The 24,284-nt window shown below is 57.9% G+C and overlaps 2 protein-coding genes across 2 annotated transcripts; both read left to right on the forward strand.

Annotated features, from left to right (window-relative positions):
* The first annotated feature begins 868 nt into the window (after positions 1-868).
* On the forward strand, positions 869-16,839 carry SIDT2 (SID1 transmembrane family, member 2). Its single transcript, XM_010830390.1, has 26 exons — positions 869-1,602; positions 3,257-3,378; positions 3,647-3,811; positions 3,912-3,957; positions 4,373-4,474; positions 4,575-4,658; positions 5,393-5,492; positions 5,687-5,752; positions 6,664-6,757; positions 7,099-7,151; positions 7,874-7,945; positions 8,076-8,156; positions 9,191-9,297; positions 9,590-9,663; positions 9,751-9,817; positions 10,360-10,433; positions 10,580-10,703; positions 10,937-11,054; positions 11,852-11,988; positions 12,182-12,290; positions 12,520-12,596; positions 12,772-12,818; positions 13,087-13,192; positions 13,848-13,958; positions 15,194-15,307; positions 15,380-16,839. The coding sequence occupies exons 1-26, from the start codon at positions 1,420-1,422 to the stop codon at positions 15,440-15,442; spliced, it is 2,496 nt and encodes an 831-aa protein (XP_010828692.1). The 5' UTR covers positions 869-1,419; the 3' UTR covers positions 15,443-16,839.
* A 1,956-nt stretch (positions 16,840-18,795) lies between these two features.
* TAGLN (transgelin) lies at positions 18,796-24,190 on the forward strand. The gene is made up of 5 exons (XM_010830391.1): positions 18,796-18,984; positions 22,400-22,591; positions 22,705-22,882; positions 23,159-23,261; positions 23,605-24,190. The coding sequence occupies exons 2-5, from the start codon at positions 22,412-22,414 to the stop codon at positions 23,747-23,749; spliced, it is 606 nt and encodes a 201-aa protein (XP_010828693.1). The 5' UTR covers positions 18,796-18,984; positions 22,400-22,411; the 3' UTR covers positions 23,750-24,190.
* The last annotated feature ends 94 nt before the right edge of the window (positions 24,191-24,284 follow it).

A 24,284-nucleotide genomic window follows, 5' to 3' on the forward strand; every position in this document is an offset into this window, starting at 1 on the left:
GCATTTGTCAATGTTTTTCTATGTATTTGGAAAACTTACTGTTTATATAGTGTCATATCTTGAATTCTTTGCTTGCATATTCCTAAAAGTCTTAGGCGTCACTTTCCATGGCTTCATGATAATAGAACACTTAACCACTCCTTCATTGTGGACATTTAAGCTGTTTCCTTTATGCTTTATGTAAATATCACAGTGATAAGCATATTTGCCCACACAATTTTTTTTAATCTGTATTTCTTATTTCTTTAGAATAGTGCCCCAGAAGTGGAATTACTGGGTCAAAGAGTGTAAAGCTCTTTAAGCTTCCTAAGACATGGTGCAAAAATAATTTGTAGAAAAGGTTTCACCAATTTACAAAGTCACTGTCTTTCAATGAGCCTTGTAGCTGCCTCATCATAGAGAAAGGCAAGCTTTGAAGGCATCCTTGGAGCTATGTGGCTGCTTCAGGGAGGCGAGAGGGTTCCTCTGGCGGTTCTGTCTTGGCTCCCCCTCCGCGGGCAGTTTCCTAGTTCTTAGAAATTTTTCTTAGGATCATTGGGAGGAAAAAAAAAAAAGGCCCAGGAGTGTTCGAGGTAATGGCAGCGTTGAAGGGGTGAGGGTAATCGTTATGTTTGAGAAAGAGAATTTGTCAACGAGAATCCAATTCTTGGACATCCTTCACGGAGCTATCCATCTAATCCAAAGTGACCTTTCAGAGACGGGAAAGATAATGAAAGGGGAGGCGGCAATAGGAGAGGAGTAGGAGAGGGCCTCCAGCTGGAAACCGGCGGCCCCTTTAAGACCCAATTCGAGCCCTGGCCCTTTAAATCCGTGTCAGTTTCCCCTGACGTCAGCGGGCGGGCCGGCAGTCCTGCTGTTTACCGCCCCGCGGCGTCGCTCACTCCCCGGAGTTCTGAGCGCCGAAGCCGCCGCGTCTGCCCGCCCTTAAAGGGCCGGCGCCCGAAAGAACTGGCGGCGCCGCGCGGCGTCGGATCGCTACCTCCTATCACGCCCCTCGCCCTCAGACTCTCCGCCCCTTCGCGGCCGGCCCTGCCACCGGCTTCCCCTCCCTCCCTCGCTCCCCCTTTTCCCCGTCGGCGTCTCCAGGCTCCCAGCAACCAGCTGCCTCCCGGCTGTCACATCCCCGGCGGGCGCCCACCGAGTCTCCCGGCCGTGTTCGGCCCCTGGCGAGCTGGGGCCCCTTCCTGAGGCCCGTCACCCTTCCCCCGGCCCTCCAGCCCCCAGCCGCCCCGTCCCCTCCCTGGTCCCTGAGAGCGCGTCTGCGGCTCCAGGGAGGGGACGCTTCCTAATCTCAGGCCGGGGTTAAAGTTCTGGTCCTGGTGAGATGCTGGAAGCTGCGGCCCAAGCCCCAACCCGCCCTGGAGGTGTCCTGTCGCTTGCCACCGCCGCCGCCGCTGCCACTACCACCCTGCCGGGGCCATGTTCGCCCTGGGCTTGCCCTTCTTGGCTCTCTTGGTGGCCTCGGTCGAGAGCCATCTGGGAGTTCTGGGGCCTAAGAACGTCTCGCAGAAAGACGCGGAGTTTGAGCGCACCTACGTGGATGAGGTCAACAGCGAGCTGGTCAACATCTACACCTTCAACCACACCGTGACCCGCAACCGGGTGAGGGAAGGGGCTGGGCTCCGGGCTGGTGGCGAGTGGGGCGAGCCAGACGACCAGGGCTCTGTCAGTTCCCAAGAACAGCGGCCCCTCTGGGTTTTCCAGAACCACACTGGACCCTCTTGCCAGCAGTTTCCTCCTGTGCTGGGGATGTTTGTTCTGAAGCTACACCTGGACGGGTTTCTGAAGTTGCCTCATTCCCCCCTTCTCTTTTTGATCACTTCCTTTCCATCAGCTGTAGTCTGAGCAGGACTGGCCTTGCTCCCTACCCAACCCCCAGAATCTTGACAGTGCTGTGGGTCTGGGAGCAAGGAAGCAGGTTTGCTACTGGGCTTGGCCCAGAAAACCCCAAGAGGATGAGACTGGCCCAAGCTGAAAGACTCTGCCCAGGGGTTGGGGCTTGCTTATGGCTGAGACTCCCTGGGGAAATGAATGCAGGACTTTCCAGGCTGCTGTAACTGCTGGGACCTTCCCAGCCCTCATCCTCCCTTGGAAAGCCAGATGGCCTTGTAAGTTGAAGGTGGTGGGGATACAGCCAACCCCAGGGTGGGTGGGAGGGGAGAGGGAGTTTGCCTACCGTGGAGAAGCTTCCCCACTCTGATTTCTCTTTCATTTCCTCCCCACCTGTGAGCTGAGCACCCGGCACAGCTGGGTCTGGGAAGTTCAGACCCAAGGTGGGGCTGAAATTGGGAGAACTCTTGCCCCAGCCTGGCTGATGGTCTCCGACTCAGCTCTTACCGGGACTGGATTTACTAAGAAATAGTGGAGTTCAGAATGGGAATCTGATTTTTTTTTTCCAGAATAGGGAGGTATTAGGTTTTGATGACAGGCCAGGATCTGCCTTCAGTGCTTGGTTGTCTGAAGTTTGATCGCATCCAGCTTAGAGTCCTGTCTATGTTTGCCCCCATATGTGAGGTTACCCATAAGTGGGGTTACCCTGAGGGCTGTGGCCTCTACCCCTCCGGGGAGTGCTGCCCTGAGTTTGGGTTTCAGCAGCCCAATAACAAGCATTCCCAAGATTCATTTAATTTTATTCTTTTTCTTTAAGCTCTAAGTGTCCTATATCCTTTCCTTCATAGTGCCAAGAGTGGCAATCTCTCCATTTTATAGAGGGGGTAAGGTGAGGCTCAGAGATATGAAGTGACTTTCCCACAGCCCCAGCCCTTGGTCGGAGCTGAGGATAGAAGTTGGCCTTCTTGGCTTTCGACAAGTCCTGTTTCCCCACCTCCCTGTTTGTGGCCTGTGGCCACCAGATGAGTTGTGGAATAGCAGATTTCCTGACTCACAAGGAAGGAGGCTGCAGAGCACCCCAGGTCTCCATTGTGATTCCTGTCCTCTCTTCTAAGTCCCTCCTGGATGCTGGGGGCCGCTCTGGCAGAAGCAGTGTGTGTGTGTGTGTGAGTCGCTCAGTTGTGTCCAACTCCTTGCGACCCTGTGGACTGTAGCCCGCCAGGCTCCTCTGTCCATGGGATTCTCCAGGCAAGAGTACTGGAGTGGGCTGCCATTAGGTGTTTCCCCCAGCCCAACCCGGATGGGAAAGCTCAGAGTGGTCTGCGGAGCGAGGGCAGAGCTCACGGTCTCTGGAGCCATGTGCTCCCCGTGACAGAGTTAGAGCCAGCACGGGCTTGACCGAGGTCCGTCTCCATGTGCCCTGTAGACGGAAGGCGTGAGAGTGTCCGTGAACGTCCTGAACAAGCAGAAGGGTGCTCCTTTGCTGTTTGTAGTCCGCCAGAAGGAGGCAGTGGTGTCCTTCCAAGTGCCCCTGATCCTCCGAGGGCTGTGAGTAGGACCTGGGCGCTGGGTCGGGGTGGGGGTGGGTCTTCTCAGGCCAGGCCTTGATCGGAACCTCACCCGCACCCTTGTCCAGGGCCTCTAACCACCCCGGCACTCCTCTGTTTCTCCTCGCAGTCCCCTAAGACAGGAGGCTGGTCAACAGCAAGAGGGCCAAGCCAGCTTGTCAGCCTCGCGGGGGTGGGGTAGGGAGGTGGTGGGACCGGGGTGGAGGAATGGAGGGCCCGTCAGGTCCTGACTCTGCCTCGGGCCACAGGTTCCAGCGCAAGTACCTCTACCAAAAGGTGGAGCGAACGCTGTGTCAGCCCCCCACCAAGAATGAGTCCGAGGTCCAGTTCTTCTACGTGGATGTGTCCACCCTGTCACCAGTTAACACCACGTACCAGCTCCGTGTCAGCCGAATGGACGACTTCGTGCTCAGGTCTGCAGGGGAGAGGGAGGGGGCGTGCGGGACTGCCCTCCTTCCCAAGCTCTGGGAGTGATGGTGTTGGGGCGGGGGATGGCTCTTCTCTGCCCCACAGGACCGGGGAGCCATTCAGCTTCAACACCACGGCAGCGCAGCCCCAGGTAAGGCCTCCCTGTCTACTGCCTCTCAGGGGGAGAAATGGGGAAGCTTGAACTTGGGGGGTGGGGGCGGCCAGCAGTCTTTGCCAGGAGTTTCAGGTTGGCTGTACTCTCCATGGAGAATTCTATAGAGATGGGAGCCCTGGTCCCAAGGTGGTGGGCAACAGATGGCCTGGGAGGCGCAGAGACATGGGCTTGGATGGCCATCTCTCCTATTGCCTCCTGGGTGCTGTCCTGCATGCCCAGCTGAGGTTGAGGGGAGCGGTGTGTGGGAAATGGCGCTGCTGCTTGTGGTCAGGGCCTCTCCCTGCAGAGTCTGCACTGCCCGACCCTGGGAGGATTCACACCCTTCCCTTTAGAGGGGCAGAGAAAGCATCCTCACGGGATGGGGCTCTCCCTGCCCTCCCTATACCCTCAGTACTTCAAGTATGAGTTCCCGGAAGGAGTGGACTCAGTCATCGTTAAGGTGGCCTCCAACACGGCCTTCCCTTGCTCAGTGATCTCCATCCAGGATGTGCTGGTGAGTCAGTGGCTCTTTCGCGGAGCGCCGGGACACTGCTGAAGAGAGGGGGCGGGGCCCAGGACCCTGTCCATCTGTCTCTGCCCTCCTCCCCCTGCAGTGTCCCGTGTATGACCTAGACAACAACGTAGCCTTCATCGGCATGTATCAGACGATGACCAAGAAGGCGGCCATCACCGTGCAGGTAGGAAGCGCACGTGGCCCCATGGGGAACACCGCCAGGTGGTCCGCCTCCTCAACCTCGCTGCTTTGCCCCTGCCCCGTCCCTAACCTGCCACAGGGCTGTCTTGGTGTGTCAGTCCCCAAGACGTTGGGTCCCCTGGTATTTACAAGTATTGAATCTCAATCCCAGTGGTCTCTGGGGATAGGAGACAGCAGAGTACCCTTTATGGCTATCACATCTGCCCCATTCCCTGCAACTGGCTGGTGATGAGGGCTGCTCTTGGCAAAGGCTAAAAGCTGTGCTGGGGCCAGGGAGGGGGAGGCATATGTTCACCTCGTGACATCTCGTTGTGCAGCTGATGGAGGTACCATGATCCCTCCACTTTTTCTTCTGACTGATGCTCAAACTGTAGTAGGGCCCCCATGGCTTCCACAATGGTGGGCATACCCACATTTGCTCACCTGGCAATAATTTAGGTGCAGGGTTTGGGCTCTGAAGTCAGATGATCCTGGCTGTACCACTTACTGGCAGTGCGACTCCAAGCTAACATCCTACAGGGATGATAGTACCTACTCGTGAGGATCTTTGTGAGGGTTAATTAAGATAATATATATGCCAAGCGTTTAGCATAGGGTCTGTTCAGAAGAGGGTGGGGATGGTGATGACAAATGGTGACGATGATGTGATGACAACAGTCTCATCACACCACCATCGTCCTCACCACCGTCACCCTTATCACCGTCATCGTCCTGCAGCGCAAAGACTTCCCCAGCAACAGCTTTTACGTGGTGGTGGTGGTGAAGACTGAAGACCAGGCCTGTGGGGGCTCCCTGCCTTTCTACCCCTTTATAGAAGGTACTTTTTGTGCCCTGGGCCTGGCTGGGGGTGGAGAGGGCTTGGGCTCTTCCTGGGAGGTAGAAGAGCCTGCATGGCTGGTGGATCTGTTGGGATATAGGTTTTTGGCCCTAGACTCGTCCCGGCCTGATCCCACCAACTCTACCCAAGCTCCAGGCAGACGCTCGTTTGCCATTTTGCCATTTTACTTCCAGATGAACCGGTCGATCAAGGGCACCGCCAGAAAACCCTGTCCGTGCTGGTCTCGAGAGCAGTCACGTGTGAGTGTGGGTGGCTGAGTGGGGATGGCCTGGCTTCTGGCTCCTCTTTCAGGCCTGGGGTAGGGAGTGTTTTCGGAATGGGACGGGTGAGGAGGACCTACCCGAGCAGGCTGACAGGGTAGGAAGGAGTGTTCTTGGCAGACTTCATGATGAGAGCACGGTGAGTGCCAGTGTAACGCACTTCAGAGCATCCATGAGTGAAGAGATTGCGGGACTGAGTTCTATATCTGTGTCTGCCTTTATAGGCAGGGTAATCTCATTGAGCCTCAGTTTCCCCATCTCTATAACAGGAGTACTAGAATCTGTTAGTCTCTGTTAGTCTCACTAAGTCGGTTCAGCAAAACTGGTCGGTCCTACAAAATTGGTAGGAAACTTCCCGGCCCTTTAGTCAGGCTCAAAAAATATTTACTGAGTGATTGAATAGAGAGAGCCCTTTGTAAAGTGGAATGTATAAGGTAAACGTAAGAGATTGTGACGGGAGGGGAAAGCAGCTGCCTCGCCACGCAGAGTCCTCAGCACGTTGTCTGAAGCCCCTTCTGTGGGCTCAGTACCTGTGCTCCACCTGTGGTCCTTGGGGCGCCCCTGCCTAGAGCCTGCTGCCCTGAAGGGTGCCAAGGGCTTTGAGGAGCCCAGGACGGTCTCTGTGGGAGGTCAGGGTGGAGAAGGCCTCCTAGGGGACACAGCGCCTCAGCTGTGCTTTGAAGATTAAGTCAAGGAGAAAGAACTAGAAGAGAAAGTTCTAGTAGAGAGAGGTGCTTGAGCAGACAGGAACCATGTCGAGTCTGGTGTATTGTCTGCACCGGCTGGGCTATTCCACCAAGCGGAGATGTGGGAGAGATGAGGCTGGGCCCGTGTGACAGGCAGGCTTGGAAAGCGTTGGTCTGTTTCCCTGCCCGCTCCCCTCCCTACAGCGGAGGCCTACGTTGGCGGTATGCTCTTCTGCCTGGGCATATTTCTCTCCTTCTACCTGCTTACCGTGCTTCTGGCCTGTTGGGAAAACTGGAGGTAAAGTGGAAACGCTGGACCCTCCCCTGCTCCGGGGTGGGTCAGGCAGGGGATGGGGGGAAAGTGGCCTGGCCAGATCTGAGCGCCCTCCATGGGGCAGAGAAAGGTGGGTCCCTGTGAGGGTCTCAGGTCCCTGGGCCTCTCCTCTGGAGACCAACCCCTCCCCCTCAACCTTCTTCCCCAGCAGGGAGACCCCACATTGCTTCTGTCCTGGGAGAACCCCTGGGGTCATGGAGGGAGGCCAGGGCTGTGGGATGGAGAGGGTGGAAGGCGGGCCAGCCCAGCAGAGGACTGCGCCTCCTCCTCCCCTTCTGGTTTGCCTCTGGATTCTGTCCTTGCAGGCAAAGGAAGAAGAGCCTTCTGGTGGCCGTGGACCGAGCCTGCCCAGAAAGCGGTACCTGCAGAGGGTCTGGGTGGGGAGGGCTCTCTGCTTTGTGGTGTGGAGGGGATATCGGTGGATGGTGCCCTTGGGGGCTGGAGGAGGCAGGGGCTTTGGGATGTTCAGATAGGGAGTAACAGCACAGGTGGAAATGGGGCTGGGACGGAGTGCCTCTTGGTCTCTAACACGCCTGTGTTAAAGGCCATCACTTGATTCACTCCGTGCCTGGGTCTGCATACCCGGTCTGCCACTTCAGATAACTCAGCTCACCTTGTCTGGGATTATTAACCTTTCGTTCTCTTTCCCTTTCTTCTCTCCTGCTCTCTCTATCTTCCCTCCTGCTTGGGACCTTCTCTCTCAGCTTCTCTTCTTGGTAAGCTCCAGGCGCTGTGGGCAGAGGAGCTGGCATCCAGAGTGGGCGGGAAAGGGAAGTTTTTCAGGGAGGTCTGTGTGGGACCCAGGCTGGCGATGCGGGCCTGTCCTTGCTGCTGGTGACTTAGATGGTCAGTTCCTTGATGCTGCAGTCTCTAGGGAGGACAGAGGGCGTGAATGTTTCTACTGGGGCGGTCGTGGTGGTGGCGGGAGGGCACTGTGTTTGCTGGAACTATAGCCGCTTGTTCTTTGCTGCCACCGTGGTCCTCAGCATCTCTCTTCTCTGGAGTCTTCCTGCCCTCTTGTCCCTGGCTTTCAACCTGTCTCTGCTGCCAAGGCTAAAGGTCCCTGACTTCTCCCTGCAGGTCACCCTCGGGTCCTGGCCGACTCCTTTCCTGGCAGCTCCCCCTATGACGGCTACAACTACGGCTCCTTTGGTAGGTGTCAGCGCCCAAGCTTGCTGGTCACCACCTCCAGTGGCCTCCTCAGCGGCCCCCGGGGTTGGGTCCAGGGCCACCTGCCCTGAGGTCTCTGCTACCGGCCTCACCACTTACGATTCCCCTGCAGAGAACGGTTCTGGCTCCACCGGCTCCACCGACGGTCTGGTTGACAGTGCGGGCCCCGGGGACCTATCCTACAATTACCCGGGTGAGTGGGCCAAGTGCGGGAGGGCTGTGTGATGTCGGGCTGGTGCTAGCTGCTGTTGCGTCTTCTGCCAGCTGCTGGAACCAGGGAAGGGCTTGCTGTCTCCCTGCCTTCTCCTCCCTCATCCCTTCCTTCTTGGCCCCCGCTTCCCCGCTAACTCTCCCTTTCCTTTGAAGGGCACGACCAGTTCAAGCGACGCCTCCCCTTTGGCCAGATGCGGCAGCTGTGCATTGCCATGGGTAGATGTGGGGAGGGTGGGCGCTGCTCTGCCAATCAGCTCCTGCCAGGGCAGTTGACTGGAGCCAGGAGGCTCGAGGACCAGAAAGATGCTTTGTGCATGGCTTGCCCGTCTAATGCCAATAATTGCTAGCTCGTGTGTCTTTTGAAATAGGCAGGCACTGGCCCCTGATGCTGGTGGGCTTGCACACCTGCCATCCCCAGGCCAGATGTTGGTCAGCTGTTGTGTTTCCCAGCGCCTCTCTTGCTGGCCTGCTGGGGCTCGTGGGCAAGGGTGTTACGTCTCAGCCTCTGGGGGTTTTGGTCAGCAAGGTTGTGGGAGGAAGCTTCTGATGACGTGAGAAAAGAACAGGATGAAGTGGCTGGTGCTCTTCTTGGAGGCAGCCTGCCACCCTTGCCTGCACCCCAGGGCTCACTGGGTCTTTTCCCAGCGGGGGCCACGGCAGTGTCTTCTCAGAACCCACACGACTGGGCCTCTTCTAATCAGCATGACTTCTGCTGATTCAGTCCTGCTGCTCATGTCTGGGGCCTGAGGTCTGCTCAGTGTCCTGGCCTGGAAGCCCTAGCCCAGTGAGGGGCAGGGCTCGAGCGTCCCTGCTAGGCGGACTGTTTGCCGAGCCTGTCCTGGCTCCCCTCCAGGACTTGGGAGCCCCTGATGCCTTCTCCCCAGGCCTGAGCCCACCTCCACCCCCACTCTGAGCCCACAATTTGCCTGGTCCCACCACCTAGAAATTGTGACAGTTGCTGCAGATCTTGGGTTCAGTGCCTACCTGGTAACCCTTTCCCACTTTCTCCCCCAGACCCCCCGGGCACTCGACCGCGACTGGACTCCATGAGCTCTGTGGAGGAAGATGACTATGACACTCTGGCCGATGTCGATTCAGACAAGAACGTCATTCGCACCAAGGTGTGAGCCCAGGAGGGCTGGCCCTGCTTAACAAGGAAGCGAGATTCTGTGTTCAGCCCCGCATAGGCCCCTGCCCCCACCACCCCCTGCCCGTGGCATGTTAGGAAAGCAAAGGGAGAGAGATCTGTTAGGACAGCATAGCTTCTGGAGAAACTGACTCGGCTCCCAGGCCTCTGGACCATCCGAAACCCTGGCCAGTGGGAAGGAGGTCCCCCTTGTCCTCCTCTACTGGGGCAAGAGGGCCTTCCAGGGCGGTGGGGCAGGGGGCTCACTCCAGCTTCTCCCCACGTAGCAATACCTCTATGTGGCTGACCTGGCACGCAAGGACAAACGTGTCCTGCGGAAGAAGTACCAGATCTACTTCTGGTGAGCGGGTGGGGCGGGTCAGGGTGGTGGGGTCTCGGGCTCTCTTTCTGGGTGCTGCCAGCTCACCAGCGCTCTCCCACTTCCCAGGAACATCGCCACCATTGCCGTCTTCTATGCACTTCCCGTGGTACAGCTGGTGATCACCTACCAGACGGTGAGCGGGCGGGGCCCATGCTAAGTGCCTCTGAGCAGCTGCCACAGACTCTGGGGCGTTGCCCAGGCAGAGCCTCCCAGCCTGAGGCTCTGGAGCAAGCCCAGGTCCTAGGGTTCCAGTCCCAGCTCTGCCTTACCACCTGGGTGGCCTTGAGCAAGTCCTTCAACCTCCTTGAGCCTCAGTCGGTTCATCTGCCAAATGGGGGGCAGCATGCTAGCCCTGATGGCACCTCCCCCAGTTTGTGGGGATTTTATGAAACGGAAGTGGTGAGAAAGTAAGTCTCAGTTTCCCTTCCCTCTTCTCTGTGCCGTGGGGCAAGAGCCTGTCATGGTCATGCCTCAAGAGTTTTCAGCCACACCTAGCGAGGAGGGCAGTGACTGTGCTAGAAGTGGGGCTCGCTGGTGTTGTGGGCACACGCCTGCTGGCCGAGGTGGCACCCCCCCATCCGTTGGAGAACCAGACGGGTGGTGCACAGGCTGTGGCCTGAGTCAGGAGAGTTAGGAGCTCCCTCTCACCCCACCCTGTTCTCGCTCCCACTGCAGGTGGTGAATGTCACAGGGAACCAGGACATCTGCTACTACAACTTCCTCTGTGCCCACCCGCTGGGCAACCTCAGGTGGGAATCATCTTGCGATGCCCCCTTTTCCCATCTCTCGGTGAACCGGTGCAAGGGGCAGGGGCTCTGTGAATGCCCACCTTGAGGGTGGGGAATGGGCCTGGGGCCTGAGGTTGAGACAATGCGTCCCGTGTCGCCCCTTCCAGCGCCTTCAACAACATCCTCAGCAACCTGGGGTACATCCTGCTGGGGCTGCTCTTCCTGCTCATCATCTTGCAACGGGAGATCAACCACAACCGGGCCCTGCTGCGCAATGACCTCTGCGCCCTGGTGAGCAGCACGCCTGCCCCACCCACCCTGGCCTCACTCCAGACCCTTGCTAGCAGGCATGGCCCTGCCCAGCCCAGCTCAGCCCTGCCCATCAAAGCCCAGCCCTTCCTGAATCACTCTCTCCCTGGCCCACTCCTCTCCCGTGATCTCCCTCTTCAGGGCCCCTTCCTTCCTCCTTTCCCACCTCACTGCCTCACCTTCTCTCTCACGCTTCCCTTCTCCCTCCCCAACAGGAATGTGGGATCCCCAAACACTTTGGCCTGTTCTATGCCATGGGCACGGCCCTGATGATGGAGGGGCTGCTTAGCGCTTGCTATCACGTCTGCCCCAACTACACCAATTTCCAGTTTGGTGAGTGGGGCCTCCCGCTTCGCTGGCTGAACCTAGAACAGGGACCTGCCTGACTTTGCCCTCCCCACTCACTGGCAAGGATTGAGATCCCCAAGATGCAGCTGTGTAGGAGACTCCAGGGCTGGAGGATTTGCGTGAACCTACACCTTGTTGTTGCTTACTTTCTAAATCTTGTCCGGCTCTGCAACCCCATGGACTGCAGCACGCCAGGCTTCCCTGTCCATCACTATGTCCTGGAGTTTGCTCAAAACTCATGTCCATTGAGTTGGTGATGCCATCCAACCATCTCATCCCCTGTCACCCTCTTCTCCTCCTGCCTTCAATCTTTCCCAGCATCAGGATCTTTTCCAATGAGTTTGCTCTTCGCATCTGGTGGCCAAAAGTATTAACACTTTGGCTTCAGCATCAGTCTTTCCGGAGAATATTCAGGGTTGATTTCCTTTTGGATTGACTGGTTTGATCTCCTTGCAGCTTAGCTTGTAGAAAATAGGTGTCTTAGTGCCATTTCGGGCATCTGTCAAGTCTTTTCTATGGAGAAAAAGATAACTAAGACACACTTCCTAATCTCTGGGTGCTTGGACTGAGTTGTCCTTGTCATCAGGGGAAGTCAGACTGTGGGTGACAGCCCCAGGGGCAGTAGTGTGGCGTGGGAGGAACAATTAAGGAGCCAGCGTTCAAGTGCCAGGCTGCCACCAGCTCTCACTCCGTGGCTATAATGAGGTGTGGGGGCTGGGGTTCCATGCTGGGGCTCAGTGGAGGTTTCTGCAGCTCACGGCCACATCCATCCCTCTGCCTAGACACGTCGTTCATGTACATGATCGCGGGGCTCTGCATGCTGAAGCTCTACCAGAAGCGGCACCCAGACATCAACGCCAGTGCCTACAGTGCCTATGCCTGCTTGGCCATCGTCATCTTCTTCTCCGTGCTGGGCGTGGTGAGGCCCCAGCCCACTCTGCACACACCCCCGCCCACCACCCCTGCCGGAGAGACCCCCGCTCCCTCCCTAGGGTGCCCTCCCAGCCTGGCATGGCTGCCAGCCCAGCTCCTCCAGAAGAAGGGCAGGCTGGGGCGGAGGGAGGGGGCTTTCCCCTGCGCCTCCTCACCCTTGCCCTCGGGTGCCCCCACAGGTCTTCGGCAAGGGGAACACAGCGTTCTGGATCATCTTCTCAGTCATCCACATCACTGCCACCCTGCTGCTCAGCACACAGCTCTATTACATGGGTCGCTGGAAGCTGGGTGAGGGCTTGCCCAGGGCCTGCTGGGGTTGGGGGCCTCGGGGACCTGGCCTCACAGGAGACTTTGGGGCTCTGCCCTCTCACGGAGACCCCGGAAGAATCACCGGGCATGGAATTCATGAGGCCTTGGCACAGCTGTGCCCCTGAAGGCCCTGGGCCCTGTCGGCTGGCACAGCACAGGGGCCGGGACAAAAGGGTGCCGGGCCTTTGAGCAGCTTCCCTTCTCGCAGACTCAGGGATCTGCCGTCGCATCCTCCACGTGCTCTACACGGACTGCATCCGGCAGTGCAGCGGGCCTCTCTACGTGGTACCTGCCCAGCTCCCGAGCCCCTCCTCCTCTGTCTGCACTCCTTCCTCCAGTGGGGGGTAGGGGGTGCGGAGCAAAGCTGATTGCCAGGGGTGGGGCCCGGTGGGGGCTGCTGACTTGGGCCTCCCTCCCCTTCTCGCCAGTCTCTCAGCCCCGTTTCTCTGCTTCCCTCCAGGACCGCATGGTGCTGCTGGTCATGGGCAACATCATCAACTGGTCACTGTGAGTCCAGCCATCACCTGCGTCCCCGGGCGGGGTGGGCAGCTGCAGACTTGGCCAGCCGCTGGCTCCTCTGGGGGCTGTGGACAAATATGGGCACGAGAAACGGGGGCCCAGGAGACAGGTGTTGGCCCCTGGGGTTCTAGAATCTTCTGTGGGCCTCTGAACCCCACCCCACATCCTCATAAAACACAGGGTAGGGGCGGGGTGAGGGAAGCCCCTTCCTTGCTCTCCGTCCCCTGCTTCACCAGCTGGCCCTCCCTCCTGCCAGGGCGGCCTACGGGCTCATCATGCGTCCCAACGATTTCGCCTCCTACTTGTTGGCCATTGGCATCTGCAACCTGCTTCTTTACTTTGCCTTCTACATTATTATGAAGGTGAGCGGGGAGGGCTGAGCCTGCCTGGGGCAGCACCGGGAGGGAGGGGGAGTCTTTCTGTCCTTCTCCATCTGTCCCTCTCCATCCACTGAGTTTTGAGGAGGGGAGAGGCTAGTCCCTTCCACTACTCGCCGGAAGCCCACCACATCCTCAGACTTGTTTCCTGAGCCCCTTCTGTAGTCTCAGTACAGCCCATGAAACTGGTAGCACTTCAGGACACAGCTGGCAAGAGTCCAGTTCCGCACAGAAAAGGTTGAGGAGGTGGGGCTCGCTGAGACTGTGGTGGGCTTGGGTCTCAGAGGGCCAGGGGTTTCTACAGGGCCCTTGTGCCATCCAGTGTGAGAGGAGGACCCAGCTGTATCCCCTGGCAGACAGGGGCACATGGAGGCCCAGCCAGGGTGGACCTCAGGGGTGAGGACACCCGGCTGCCAGCGTGGGGACAGGTGAGGCTCTGGGGTGATGGGATGGATCCGAGAAGGCTTCCTAAAAGGTCCATCCTGAATGCCTGGGAAGCATCCTGAATGCCTGGGAAGCGGCTTGAAGGGCAGGCAGGAAGTGGGGCGGGGCCTCAGGCCCGTCTCCCACCCCCACCCCCTTACCCCCATGCTCCCCCGGTGAGGCGGGGCCTCAGGCTGATCTCCCTGTGTTCCCCCAGCTCCGGAGCGGGGAGAGGATCAAGCTCATTCCCCTGCTCTGCATCGTCTGCACCTCGGTGGTCTGGGGCTTCGCCCTCTTCTTCTTCTTCCAGGGCCTCAGCACCTGGCAGGTGAGTAGTCCTCCTGCTACAGGCTCATCGTGAACCCACAAACAGGTCTCTTTTCAAACCTGTTTGTGAGCATTGCCAGTGCTCTTTAACAGCCACTTTTACATTTAATCCTCCTGACACTGACCATGTCAATGGTGGAGGTATCCCCATTTTACTAATGCGGTAGCCGGGCCTCAGACAGACAAGTGACCTGCTCAGGGTCATACAGCCAGTGGTGGCACCTCTGGGGTTTGAAGCCAGAGATGTCAGGTTCTTCCCTCTGCTCATAGGGCACCTGCTGTGATCAGAACTAAGTCTGGCATGATCTCTGCCTTTGAAGCAATTTTATTTTTTTTTGGCTACACAGCACAGCTTGTGGGATTTTAGTTCCCTGACCAGGATTGAACCCAGGTCCTAGACAATGAGCGTGCAGAGTCCTAACTAGACCACCAGTGAAGTCCCCTTTGAAACACTTAAAATCTAGTTCCCAGGGACAGAAAGACTGTGAGTTCCTGGCTTGTCTCTGCAATATGATCCACAAGATGAAGGGTAACAGGGAGGACAAGTGAGGGGATGTGCAGGAGGCAGAGGGCAGAAAGACTTCTGTGAGTTAGGAGGCCCAGGAAAGCTTGTTAGAGGAGGCGGACCTTGCTCTTGGCCTTAAAGACTCTGTGGCCCAGAGGCACCATGACTTGAGTAATGAGACAGAGGCAGCTTTGGGGTCAATGATGCATTCGCTTGGGAGCGAGTGGAGATGGTGAGCTCCTTGAGGACAGACCAGGTCTTTCTTGATCATCTCTGCGCCCTCAGTGTGTGGCACAGACACAGTCCAGCCAGTGTTGGCTGGAGATGGGGGAGAGAGCATGGAGGACCATGAGGTGCAGGTGATGGCTACTGTTGTCCTTGGGCAGGTTTGTCTGATCTGACTTGAGTGTTTCAGACAGAAAGTGAGCTGGAAGAAGCCCTGGAGGACTGATTGGTGCAGGGGGCGAGGTCTAAGGCAGGGAACCAGTTAGGAGCCTTTGGTGACCTGCTAGCTCTGCAAGGGCATCAGGACCAGTGCCCTTAGGGAGAAGTTTGCAACTAAAGGCCAATTCTTAGATGTGGGAGATAAGGCAAGGGGTGAGCCTGAAAGAGGGTGCTCGCTGGCCTGAGGCTGGAGCTAGCATCAGAGGTGCCCTCCAGCAGATGGAAGTGGGTCTGGCTTGGCCTCGCGCAGGCAGTGTCACCAAACAGCTCTCCCTATTCCTCTCCAGAAAACCCCCGCAGAGTCGAGGGAGCACAACCGGGACTGCATCCTCCTCGACTTCTTTGATGATCACGACATCTGGCACTTCCTCTCCTCCATCGCCATGTTTGGGTCGTTCCTGGTAGGTGGGGGGACTGGAGAGGGGGCAGAGCAGGCCTCCCATCCCCTGTTTGACTCCGCATCCGCCCTCCAGGTGTTGCTGACGCTGGACGACGACCTGGACACCGTGCAGCGGGACAAGATCTACGTCTTCTAGGGGGGCTGGGCCCCCTTGCTTCTCTCATGGAGCCCCGAGCTCCTCTGCCTCACCACCCGGAGGTTCCATAGTGCCAGGGGCCTGAGTCCCAGCCTGCCGCCCAGTGCCAGGGGCTGTGGGACAGCGAGGTCCAGCCCAGGCTTGGGCCTGGGACAGTCACAGGGTGACCTTGAGCCTTGCTCCTGCCCTCTGCCAGGGATGAGGCCTGTGCTCCTTCAACCCCGAATGTTGGCCAAACTGCTGCTTTCTTCTCAGTATTGGGGCCTTCCACGGGTCCCAGTCCATCAGCTGTCCGATTGTCGTTCTGCAGGAGGAAGGAGGGAAGCGTTGCCTGCCCATTTCATGGCTCGCGTTCTGGCCATCCTTCCCCTTCCCCCTTGGCCTGGACCCAAAGCCCACCCTTCTTGCCCGAGCTTCCACTCCAGGGCCCGCAGTCTGGGGCCTGATTCTCTGTCCTGCACCAGAGTTCACTCCACTTCTCCTGGGTCTGCGCCTGCCTGCCATCACTGCCCTCTCCGGTCAGCCAGGATGGATGAGGCTGTCAGATCTGGGGGGCTGGCCGGCTGGTGCTGGGCTTTTGGTGCTAAGGCCTGCAAGGGATCCTGGGCAGCGCTGCCGCCTCTCTCTGACCTGCGCTCAGGGCTGGTTCTTTAGCAACAAGGGACAAAGCCTGCAGCGTGGGAACCGCCTGTGATTGAAGAGCTGAATTCGGAGGTCTTTCATGTGCCGTCAGCCCCCAGACTGATGATGGCACCCAGTGACTGATGTTGGCAACCAGGATTGGAAGGAAAAAGCAACTCAGTCCTTTCCTTTCTTCCTCTTTCCAGGCCCTTAGTCCTGCCAAGCCCCACTTGTGGGCCTTCCAGTGCCATTTGACACTGCCCAAGAATGTCCAGAGGCGAAGGAGGGGCGCTACAGAGAGCACAGCTCCTCCACGGCCGCAGGAGCCCCAGTGCCTGTCTTAGGGGCTCAGGGAAGGGACATGCCCTTCCCCTCTGTGTCCCTGGTCCAGCCTCACTCTGGGACACAGGGCTGGCTTCTAAGTTTCCGTCCAGTCTTCAGCCAAGTTCTGTGTTACACACACTTGCACACGTATGAAACCTTGCGTTTACACTGAGTTGCCCCAACTCTGGTTCCCCTGGCCGCTCTTTCGCCCTACTTGGTCTGTTCCAGATGCCAAGGTTGGGAAGATCAGGTCGGGCCTCGGCCTTGGGGATGGGAATGTGTTTTATTCTTCTCAACTTGTTTTTATAGCTCTCCCTCGGGCTGGGGAGGGGCGGAGGGTCTGGATCTTTTTTCAGAGCTCCGTTTAATGTCTGTTTCCATGCTATGGTTGCATTTCTGTTTTCTATGAATGAGTTTGCATTCAATTAAAGAAACAACCAGATGCAGTCCTTGGGCCTGTCTCCTGCCCCCTCTTTCTGGATGGAAGTGTTGAGAACAAGGGCTGGGGCCGGGCTCCTCCATTTCCCAGGTCTTTGGTCTGCCATTCTCTTCCAAGCCCCAGACCTGTGGGGAATAGTAGTCCCTTGACAGCCTCATGTTTTTTCTCTCCTGTGAGCAATGGCATCAGTTTAGTCAACCTTTACCAGAGGCCTGCTCTGTGCTGGGTGCCGTGAGTGGAGAGGATCGTGTAGGGAAAAAGCCATAGCTATGGCATTTCACCTGGCAGATGGGGGCAGCCTCTGCCCATCTGGTTCCCAGCCACCAGTCAGGCCAGCTTCACTTCTTAGCTGAGTCCCTCTCGGCTCAGCAGGCTGCAGGCACAGGGCAGTGCTCCCTCACCTGACTTGAATGGACAGGTGGTGCTTAGGGAACCCGAGATGGAGTGTATGGTGGGGGAGTGCCCACCGCGCAAGCTCCAAAAGGGGGGACCTTCGAGATGACCCTGGAAGGCGATTTAAATTTCGGCAGCCTAGGGAGGACAAGATGAGGGGCGGGGCGGGGCGGGGCGGGGGCCGGGGGTAGGGTGGGGCGGGCTTTCGAGGAGGAACCTGGTGAATTAAGGACACAACTCAAAGTCTAGAGGGCTCCTCTTTAGCGGCTCCCTAGCTCCTCTCCCTGCTCTTCCCCGCAGGTGCCACTGGGGGGCACTGTACTTCTGCACTGCTAGACTCTGGCGTCCCGAGCTGGTTGTGCAGGAAAGGCCTTTCCTAGTGGTGCCGGGTGGTGGATGTGCAGTGTGTGGTGGAGTATTAGCTCTTCCCTGCCAGGCTGCCCAAGGATGGAGCGGTGCCACAGCAGGCAGCCCAGAGCCCCCACCGGGTGCCCCTTTCCTTTCTTCACTCCCTATCCTTCGCTGAAGCGAGATTTGAGCGGGTCTCCTTTCTTGGGTGATGGGGTTGTCTGTTTTCCAGAGGAGGTAGAGACTGTTTGAAAAGGGGCAGGGTGGGAGGGCTTCCCTGGTGGTCCAGTGATTAAGACTCTGCCTTTCCACTGCAGGGGGTGCAGGTTCGATCCTTGGTTGGGGAATTAACATGCCAGATCCAATGAAGATGCCACATCCAATTAAGATGCCACATGCCGAGCAGCACTGGCCATAAATAAATACATAAACAAATACATCAAAAAAAAAAAAAAAGGAGGGAAGGATGATAGAAGTCTTTGAGCCTCCAACCCCAGTGTTGGTGCTTCAGGCCATGCAGACCCTCTGGATCGGACTGAGCTGTTGCTGAACCCCCCAGTCCCACCTCCAGCTAAAGCGTGTGATTTAAAACCCACCCCAACTGCGAACTCTCAACCTGAGCAGGTGCAGCTGGAAGGGTGGGTCTGCCGGCCTCTCTGGCTCCCACATGGCTGGGGGGTCGGCAGGGATGCCCAGGTTCTGCCTCTCAAGACTCACCACGTGGCCTTGGGTAAGACGCCCTCCGAGCCTTTGTCTCCTCATTTGTAAAATGGGAGAGTAATTATGCTGTCATGATGCAGCAGCTATGAGTATCAAATGAGCGCGTTTGCAAAATGCCTGGCACGTAGCCTGGTCCTCGGGAAAGGTGAGCTCCTGTCTCCCGCTAGGGCTAAAAGCCCCAGAAGGAGAGAGTGGCTGGTTAGTCCCCCACAAGCCTCAGGGAGGGGTCCCCCAACCTATTTCACTGGACAGCCCCTCTTGAATTTCCCCCTCCCCGCAAACCCGGAGGCAGGGAACAGTGTCAGAGGAGCAACCCTAAGTCCAGACGGCAGGGAAAGCCTTCGTGGTCCTGTCCATAAAAGGCTTTTCCCGGCGGTTCCCCGCCGGCAGAGCGGCCCCGCCCCCGCCGGCTCCATCCCCAAAGCACGCAGAGAATGTCTCGGGCAGCCCCCGGTAGACTGCTCCAACTTGGTGTCTTTCCCCAAATATGGAGCCTGTGTGGAGTCACTGGGGGAGCCGGGGGTGGGGAAGGAGCCGGTTTCCTCTGGACAGGAGGGGGCCGGGGCGAGTCAGCGGGGGGGGAGGCTGACATCACCGCCGTGGCAGCCCTTTAAACCCCTCACCCAGCCAGCGCCCCATCCTGTCTGTCCAAGTCCAGACAGAGCTCACGCCTTCCTGAGAGCCCCGAGGAACCCCTGTAAGTGCATTTGTCCGGGGTCTGGAGGGGAGTTGGGCTGGGGCTCAGCAGTTGGAGGTCGCAGTGGGTGTATCGCAGGCAGAACTCTCGGGCTCCCAGGCAGGGGGAAGCCCACCCTCTTCAGTGTGCACTCCCCACCTCCATCTGCAGAGGTGGTCCTAGCTTGCTGGGTGGGAAGGGGTTACTAGAGTCCCGTACCTCTTAGACTGGGCAGCCTTGAACCCAATTGAGATGCCCAGGGAGACTTTGCTGGTGCAGAAGGATTGATGGCGGAAACCTGGGAAACTGGGGTCAGGGAGGCACCCCATTTTCAGCCATAGTCACCCTACGTGTGGTGTGATGGGCTCAAAGGTGGAGTGGATTTAGACCCAAGGCTTATTGTCTGCTATCCAGCCAGGCCAGGAGGATGTCGGAGGAGGTGAAGGGGGTGTGTGGTACACCAGGGCTGGAGCGCAGTGACCCTCTGCTGGGTCCCCAGGTCCTGAGCAGCCTAGGAGAGGCCCTGGGTAGCCACTGAGGAAGTGGGACACAAAGCTCTTGTCTTCTGGAACTGGCTAGGGTGGAAGGATGCAGGGACAGTAAGAGAACCGACTCTCCAGGCACGCAGCTCCCTCCATACCCTGAGGCGGAGGTCACCCACCAGCAGAGGATGGGGGTGGCCTGCCAAGAGCCTTGGCCTGACTGCCTGGGCGGTGCAGACAGGGCCAGGCAGGGCCTGCTCCTGAGGTCTGGCGTTTCCTTTAGTGGTTGTTTTTCAAAGGGTAGGTGGGTAGGACAGGTCTCCCCTGACCCCAGAATTTAGTCAAGCCACCGCTCCTGTGCTTGTCCTGTGTCCTGTTTTGTTTGTTCTGAAGACAGGGGGGCACAGCAGTCCAGCAGAGAACCCTGGTTTTCCGGGTTCCGGCTGGGAGGAGCTGCCCCCGCCTCTTGGCAGCTGGGCTTGTTTTTTTTCTCCGGGGAGGGGAGGCTGATGGAGCCACAGGGCAGGGGTGGGGGGTCAAGGCAGAGCCTCAGGCTCCCTGTCCATCCTGTCCTAGGAGCCTTTGCCTGGAAAGACCCTGGGTGGGCCGCTGTCTCCCCTCACCCCTCCCCAGCAGCTCCAAGGTGGGCCTGGAGAGGCCTTTGTCAGAGGGCCTGGCAGGATTCTTCTTGGAACCCTCCGCTTTCAGGCTCTCCACCAGGAGGGAGGAGGGTGGGGGTAGGGTGTCTTTCATCTCCCTCCCTGGTTCTGATCAATCCAAATGTCGTCTCTCGGGGCTGCAAGTTTGTGTCCTTGTCACTGTGAGCCCTGCCACCTTGACTGTCCCGAATCTCCTGAGGCTGGAAGCTGGGGGTGGGAGACTCACTCTGCTTGGCCCCTGTTCCTCATGGGCCCAGTGCGAGGTCTGGGGGTGGGGAGGGGCAGAAAGAGGGGAAGAGGGGAGGGAAAGGCAGGACATAGGAGATGGGGGCTGGGGCCCCGACCATGGGGTGCCTCCTGCCTGCCTGGGATGGTGTGGTGAAAGCTAAGAAGAGGCGGGTGGGTGGGAGGCCTGGATGAAGGATATGGGCTGAAACCCCCTGGTCCCAGCTGCTGGTGTGTCTTGACCCCAGTGCTTCACCCAGGAGTCCTCGGGAAGCAGGGATGAGACACAGCAGGGTGGGGAAGGGAGGGACTTGGCCTTTGGGTTCTTTGGCATCACTGGCTGGGATGCTCTGAGAACCACATCCTCGGAGGTGGTCCAGCCCTCACTTTACAAATAAGGAAGCAGACTCAGGGAGAAGTGAGGGGCCAAGTGGCTGGAATTTAGAGGAGCCTTTCTCTTGTTTTCTTCTCCCAAACTTTGCAATCCCCTCAGGGAATATGATTATGAAGAGGGGTGGAGCCTGGAGCAGGAGAAACTGCTTTTTACCGATTGGTCAGGGGCTGGCTTTCTTGGGTCACTACCAGGAGACCGGCTCTGGGGGCAAAAGACCAGCGTTTTAAGGATCTTCACTGAGGGACAGGCCATGTGTTGGGTCATCACAGACAGGGCCTTCTGGAATGTTCCCAGTTCTCTGGGGTAGATATATTATCCTCCCTGCACAGACGGGGCATGAGAGCTCAGGAAAGCCGTCAGCCATGGGGAAGGAAGGGCCGGGCAAGTGGGTTTTGGCAGCTTAGCTGGGACCCTGTGAAGTAATAATGTCCACTGCCTTCCATGGGAGTGGGGAGGAAGAAGGGCTCAGCTCTGACAGGAGAGGGAGTTGGGGGAACACGGTAGTGACTGCCTCCATCCTCAGACCATGCTCTCCCTCCCAACCTCTGACCTCTCGGAGGCCAGGGAATGGTTTGGCCTCATTTGATTCCTCTTTCAAAGGACTCTTCCGATGAGCTCTGGCGCCACGTGATACCTGAGGCCAGCTCAGGTTCCTCCCCACCGGTCACACCCAAGCCTCCTCAGCAGCCTCCCTGCTTGGCCCTGCTCCCGCTGCTCCCCTGCCACTTGTGGGCGCTCCTGAGTGGGGCCAGCCCTGGGCCCTAGGGCCACAAGTTGGGGAGGTCTTCCCTGCTTTGCTTGGCAAATGCTGGGCTCACGTCCCTGGAGAACTCCGGCTTTGTGGTTACTCAAGCTCCCACAGTGGTGAGAGCCTGAGTTCACCAGGCGGGGTGGTGGGTGCACCAGCTGGCAGCCCTCGCACATCTGGCTCCTCTGGGGAAATACAACTTCTTGGCCAAAAGCTCCTGGGCTTTGCTGGCTTCCTAGCTCTTACCAGGGGTGGGAAAGCTTCAGCCTCTGTAGCTGTCGGCTGGAGGCTGAGCTGAGCTAGCAAAGAGCTAGAGTTTTGGGGTTCCTGCTTCTGGGAGAACTGAGAGTTGGAGGGAACCCCATAACTTGAGGCAGAGGCACCAAACCACCTCACACCTCACTGGACAAAGACATCTGCTGGCTTCATTTTGAGGGTCAATGTGGTCTCTTCCAAAAGACCTCTCCAGTGCCTGTCACCAATCTTAGCAAAGAAAGGGTGCTCTAGACCAGGGACTGTTAAACCCATAAATGCAGCCTGTCATCTGTTTGTGTAAATAAAGTTTTATTTGAACCCACCCATGCTCACTTGTTTACATATTGCCCAAAGCTGCTTCGAGGCTACAATGGCAGGGACTTTATGGCCTGCAAAGCCTAAAATATGACTGTCAGTAAAATGACTATCTGGTTATTTACCCAAACAGTTTACTAACTTCTGCTCTAGACTGCCAAAAATCTAGTCTCCAAGTTCAGAGAGGCTTCCTGGACTGAGGGGACGAGCTAGCCCAGGTAAGTGCCGTGGAGCTAGAGTGGTCTCCCCACTCCCCTGATCCTCAGAGCTGGAAGACAAGACCTGCCAGGCACCCGTGACAGCAGAGCTGTTCTCTGACTCCCTGACCCCCTTCCTCTTCTGGCCTGTGCTGCTTTAGCTCCCCGCCAACATGGCCAACAAGGGTCCTTCCTATGGCATGAGCCGGGAAGTGCAGTCGAAAATCGAGAAGAAGTATGACGAGGAGCTGGAGGAGCGACTGGTGGAGTGGATCGTAATGCAGTGCGGCCCCGATGTGGGGCGCCCCGACCGCGGGCGCCTGGGCTTCCAGGTCTGGCTGAAGAATGGCGTGGTGAGTGACACCTGGGGCAGGGGCCGGGGTCGTGCCATTGTGCCACCGTCATGGGGCAGGGCCCCCCACCCCCACCTCAAGCTGAGTCCTCAGCTGCCTTCTTTGCCTGGCAGATTCTGAGCAAGCTGGTCAATAGCCTGTATCCTGATGGCTCCAAGCCAGTGAAGGTGCCCGAGAACCCGCCCTCCATGGTCTTCAAGCAGATGGAGCAGGTGGCTCAGTTCCTGAAGGCAGCTGAGGATTATGGCGTCACCAAGACTGACATGTTCCAGACCGTTGACCTCTTTGAAGGTAGAGAGAGGAGATGGGTGGATGAGGCAGGTGTACAGGAGGCGGAGGCAGGGATGAGGGATGATCCAATCTGCCACTATGACGGGTCTGCACAGCAGGAGTGGCATACACCAGGAGAATCCCATTCCCATGGTGGGATCTCTGCGTCCCCTTCGATTTCAGGACCACCTTTGCCCCTGGGTTGGCCATCTTTCTGAGGGGCACAGGCTGGCTCTGCCTTGGATTCTGTTTACACAGTCCTAAAGGCTGTCTCCCCTCCCCTCTTCCTACTCACAGGCAAAGACCTGGCTGCGGTGCAGAGGACCTTGATGGCCCTGGGCAGCTTGGCAGTGACCAAGAATGATGGACACTACCGTGGAGATCCCAACTGGTTTATGAAGTACGTGGCCACCAGGGGTTCCCTGCATGCTAAGCTCAGGTTTCTACAGGAGGGGGGCTAGCCGGTTAGTGCAGTGGCTACAGGAAGCAGAAAGCCAGAAAAGGTACACAGTGAGGGTCTAGGGTGGGGGAAGTGGGTCCATAGTACATCTTGACTCCTCCCTTTCTACCCTCCTGTCTGAGCCAGTCTTCCCAGCCCGTGCTGCGGGGCAGCTGCAATAAGGAAATGAGAGCCGTGAAAGGCGGGAGGGGATGGCATCGGGCTAGGAGTAACAGAGGAAACCAAAGGCAGATGGCAAACACACAGTCCCGGCAAGTCTTTATCTTGGTTCCTCCTTTCCTAGGAAAGCCCAGGAGCATAAGAGGGAATTCACAGAGAGCCAGCTGCAGGAGGGCAAGCATGTCATTGGCCTACAGATGGGCAGCAACAGAGGGGCCTCGCAGGCTGGCATGACGGGCTATGGGCGGCCCCGGCAGATCATCAGTTAAGAGGGTGAGGGCCGGCGCCCAGCCCCACCTTTGCCCAGCTCGCTGGCCACAGCATCCTGCCTCGCCCGCCTCACACACAGCCGTGTAGTTCCTTCAGCCCCGGCCAAGCTTCGAGGCTCCGTCACTGAGCAAAGGTGACTGCACTTGGGCAGCTTGCCCCCACCCCTCAGCCTCAGCCCAACTCCTGACCCCAAAGCACTGCTCCCCCGGCCCGCCTCCCAGCTCCCCCACCAGCTCTGCCTTCCCCCCATCCTGGGCTGAGCAGGGGAGACGTGGGCTGGTGGTAGCCTGGGCGTGGGCAAGTCCACTGTCCTCCTTGGAAGCAGATGCTCATAGAAGGAGACCCAGCCCAACCTCCCTTGATTTTTTTTTTTTTTGCTGGAATATTTGGGGGGTTGAAATTCAAAAAGAAAAAAAAATATACATAAATTTTTTTCTCAGGCCTGGCTGCCAGAGTCTGATTTGCCCTGGTCGCTTTGGTTCTGGTTCCAGAAGTAAGAGCGAGGGACAGTCAGGCAGCTCGGGTTCTCATGTG

Source organism: Bison bison, unplaced genomic scaffold, assembly GCF_000754665.1.
Source record: "Bison bison bison isolate TAMUID 2011002044 unplaced genomic scaffold, Bison_UMD1.0 scf7180017864518, whole genome shotgun sequence".
Taxonomy (NCBI): domain Eukaryota; kingdom Metazoa; phylum Chordata; class Mammalia; order Artiodactyla; family Bovidae; genus Bison; species Bison bison.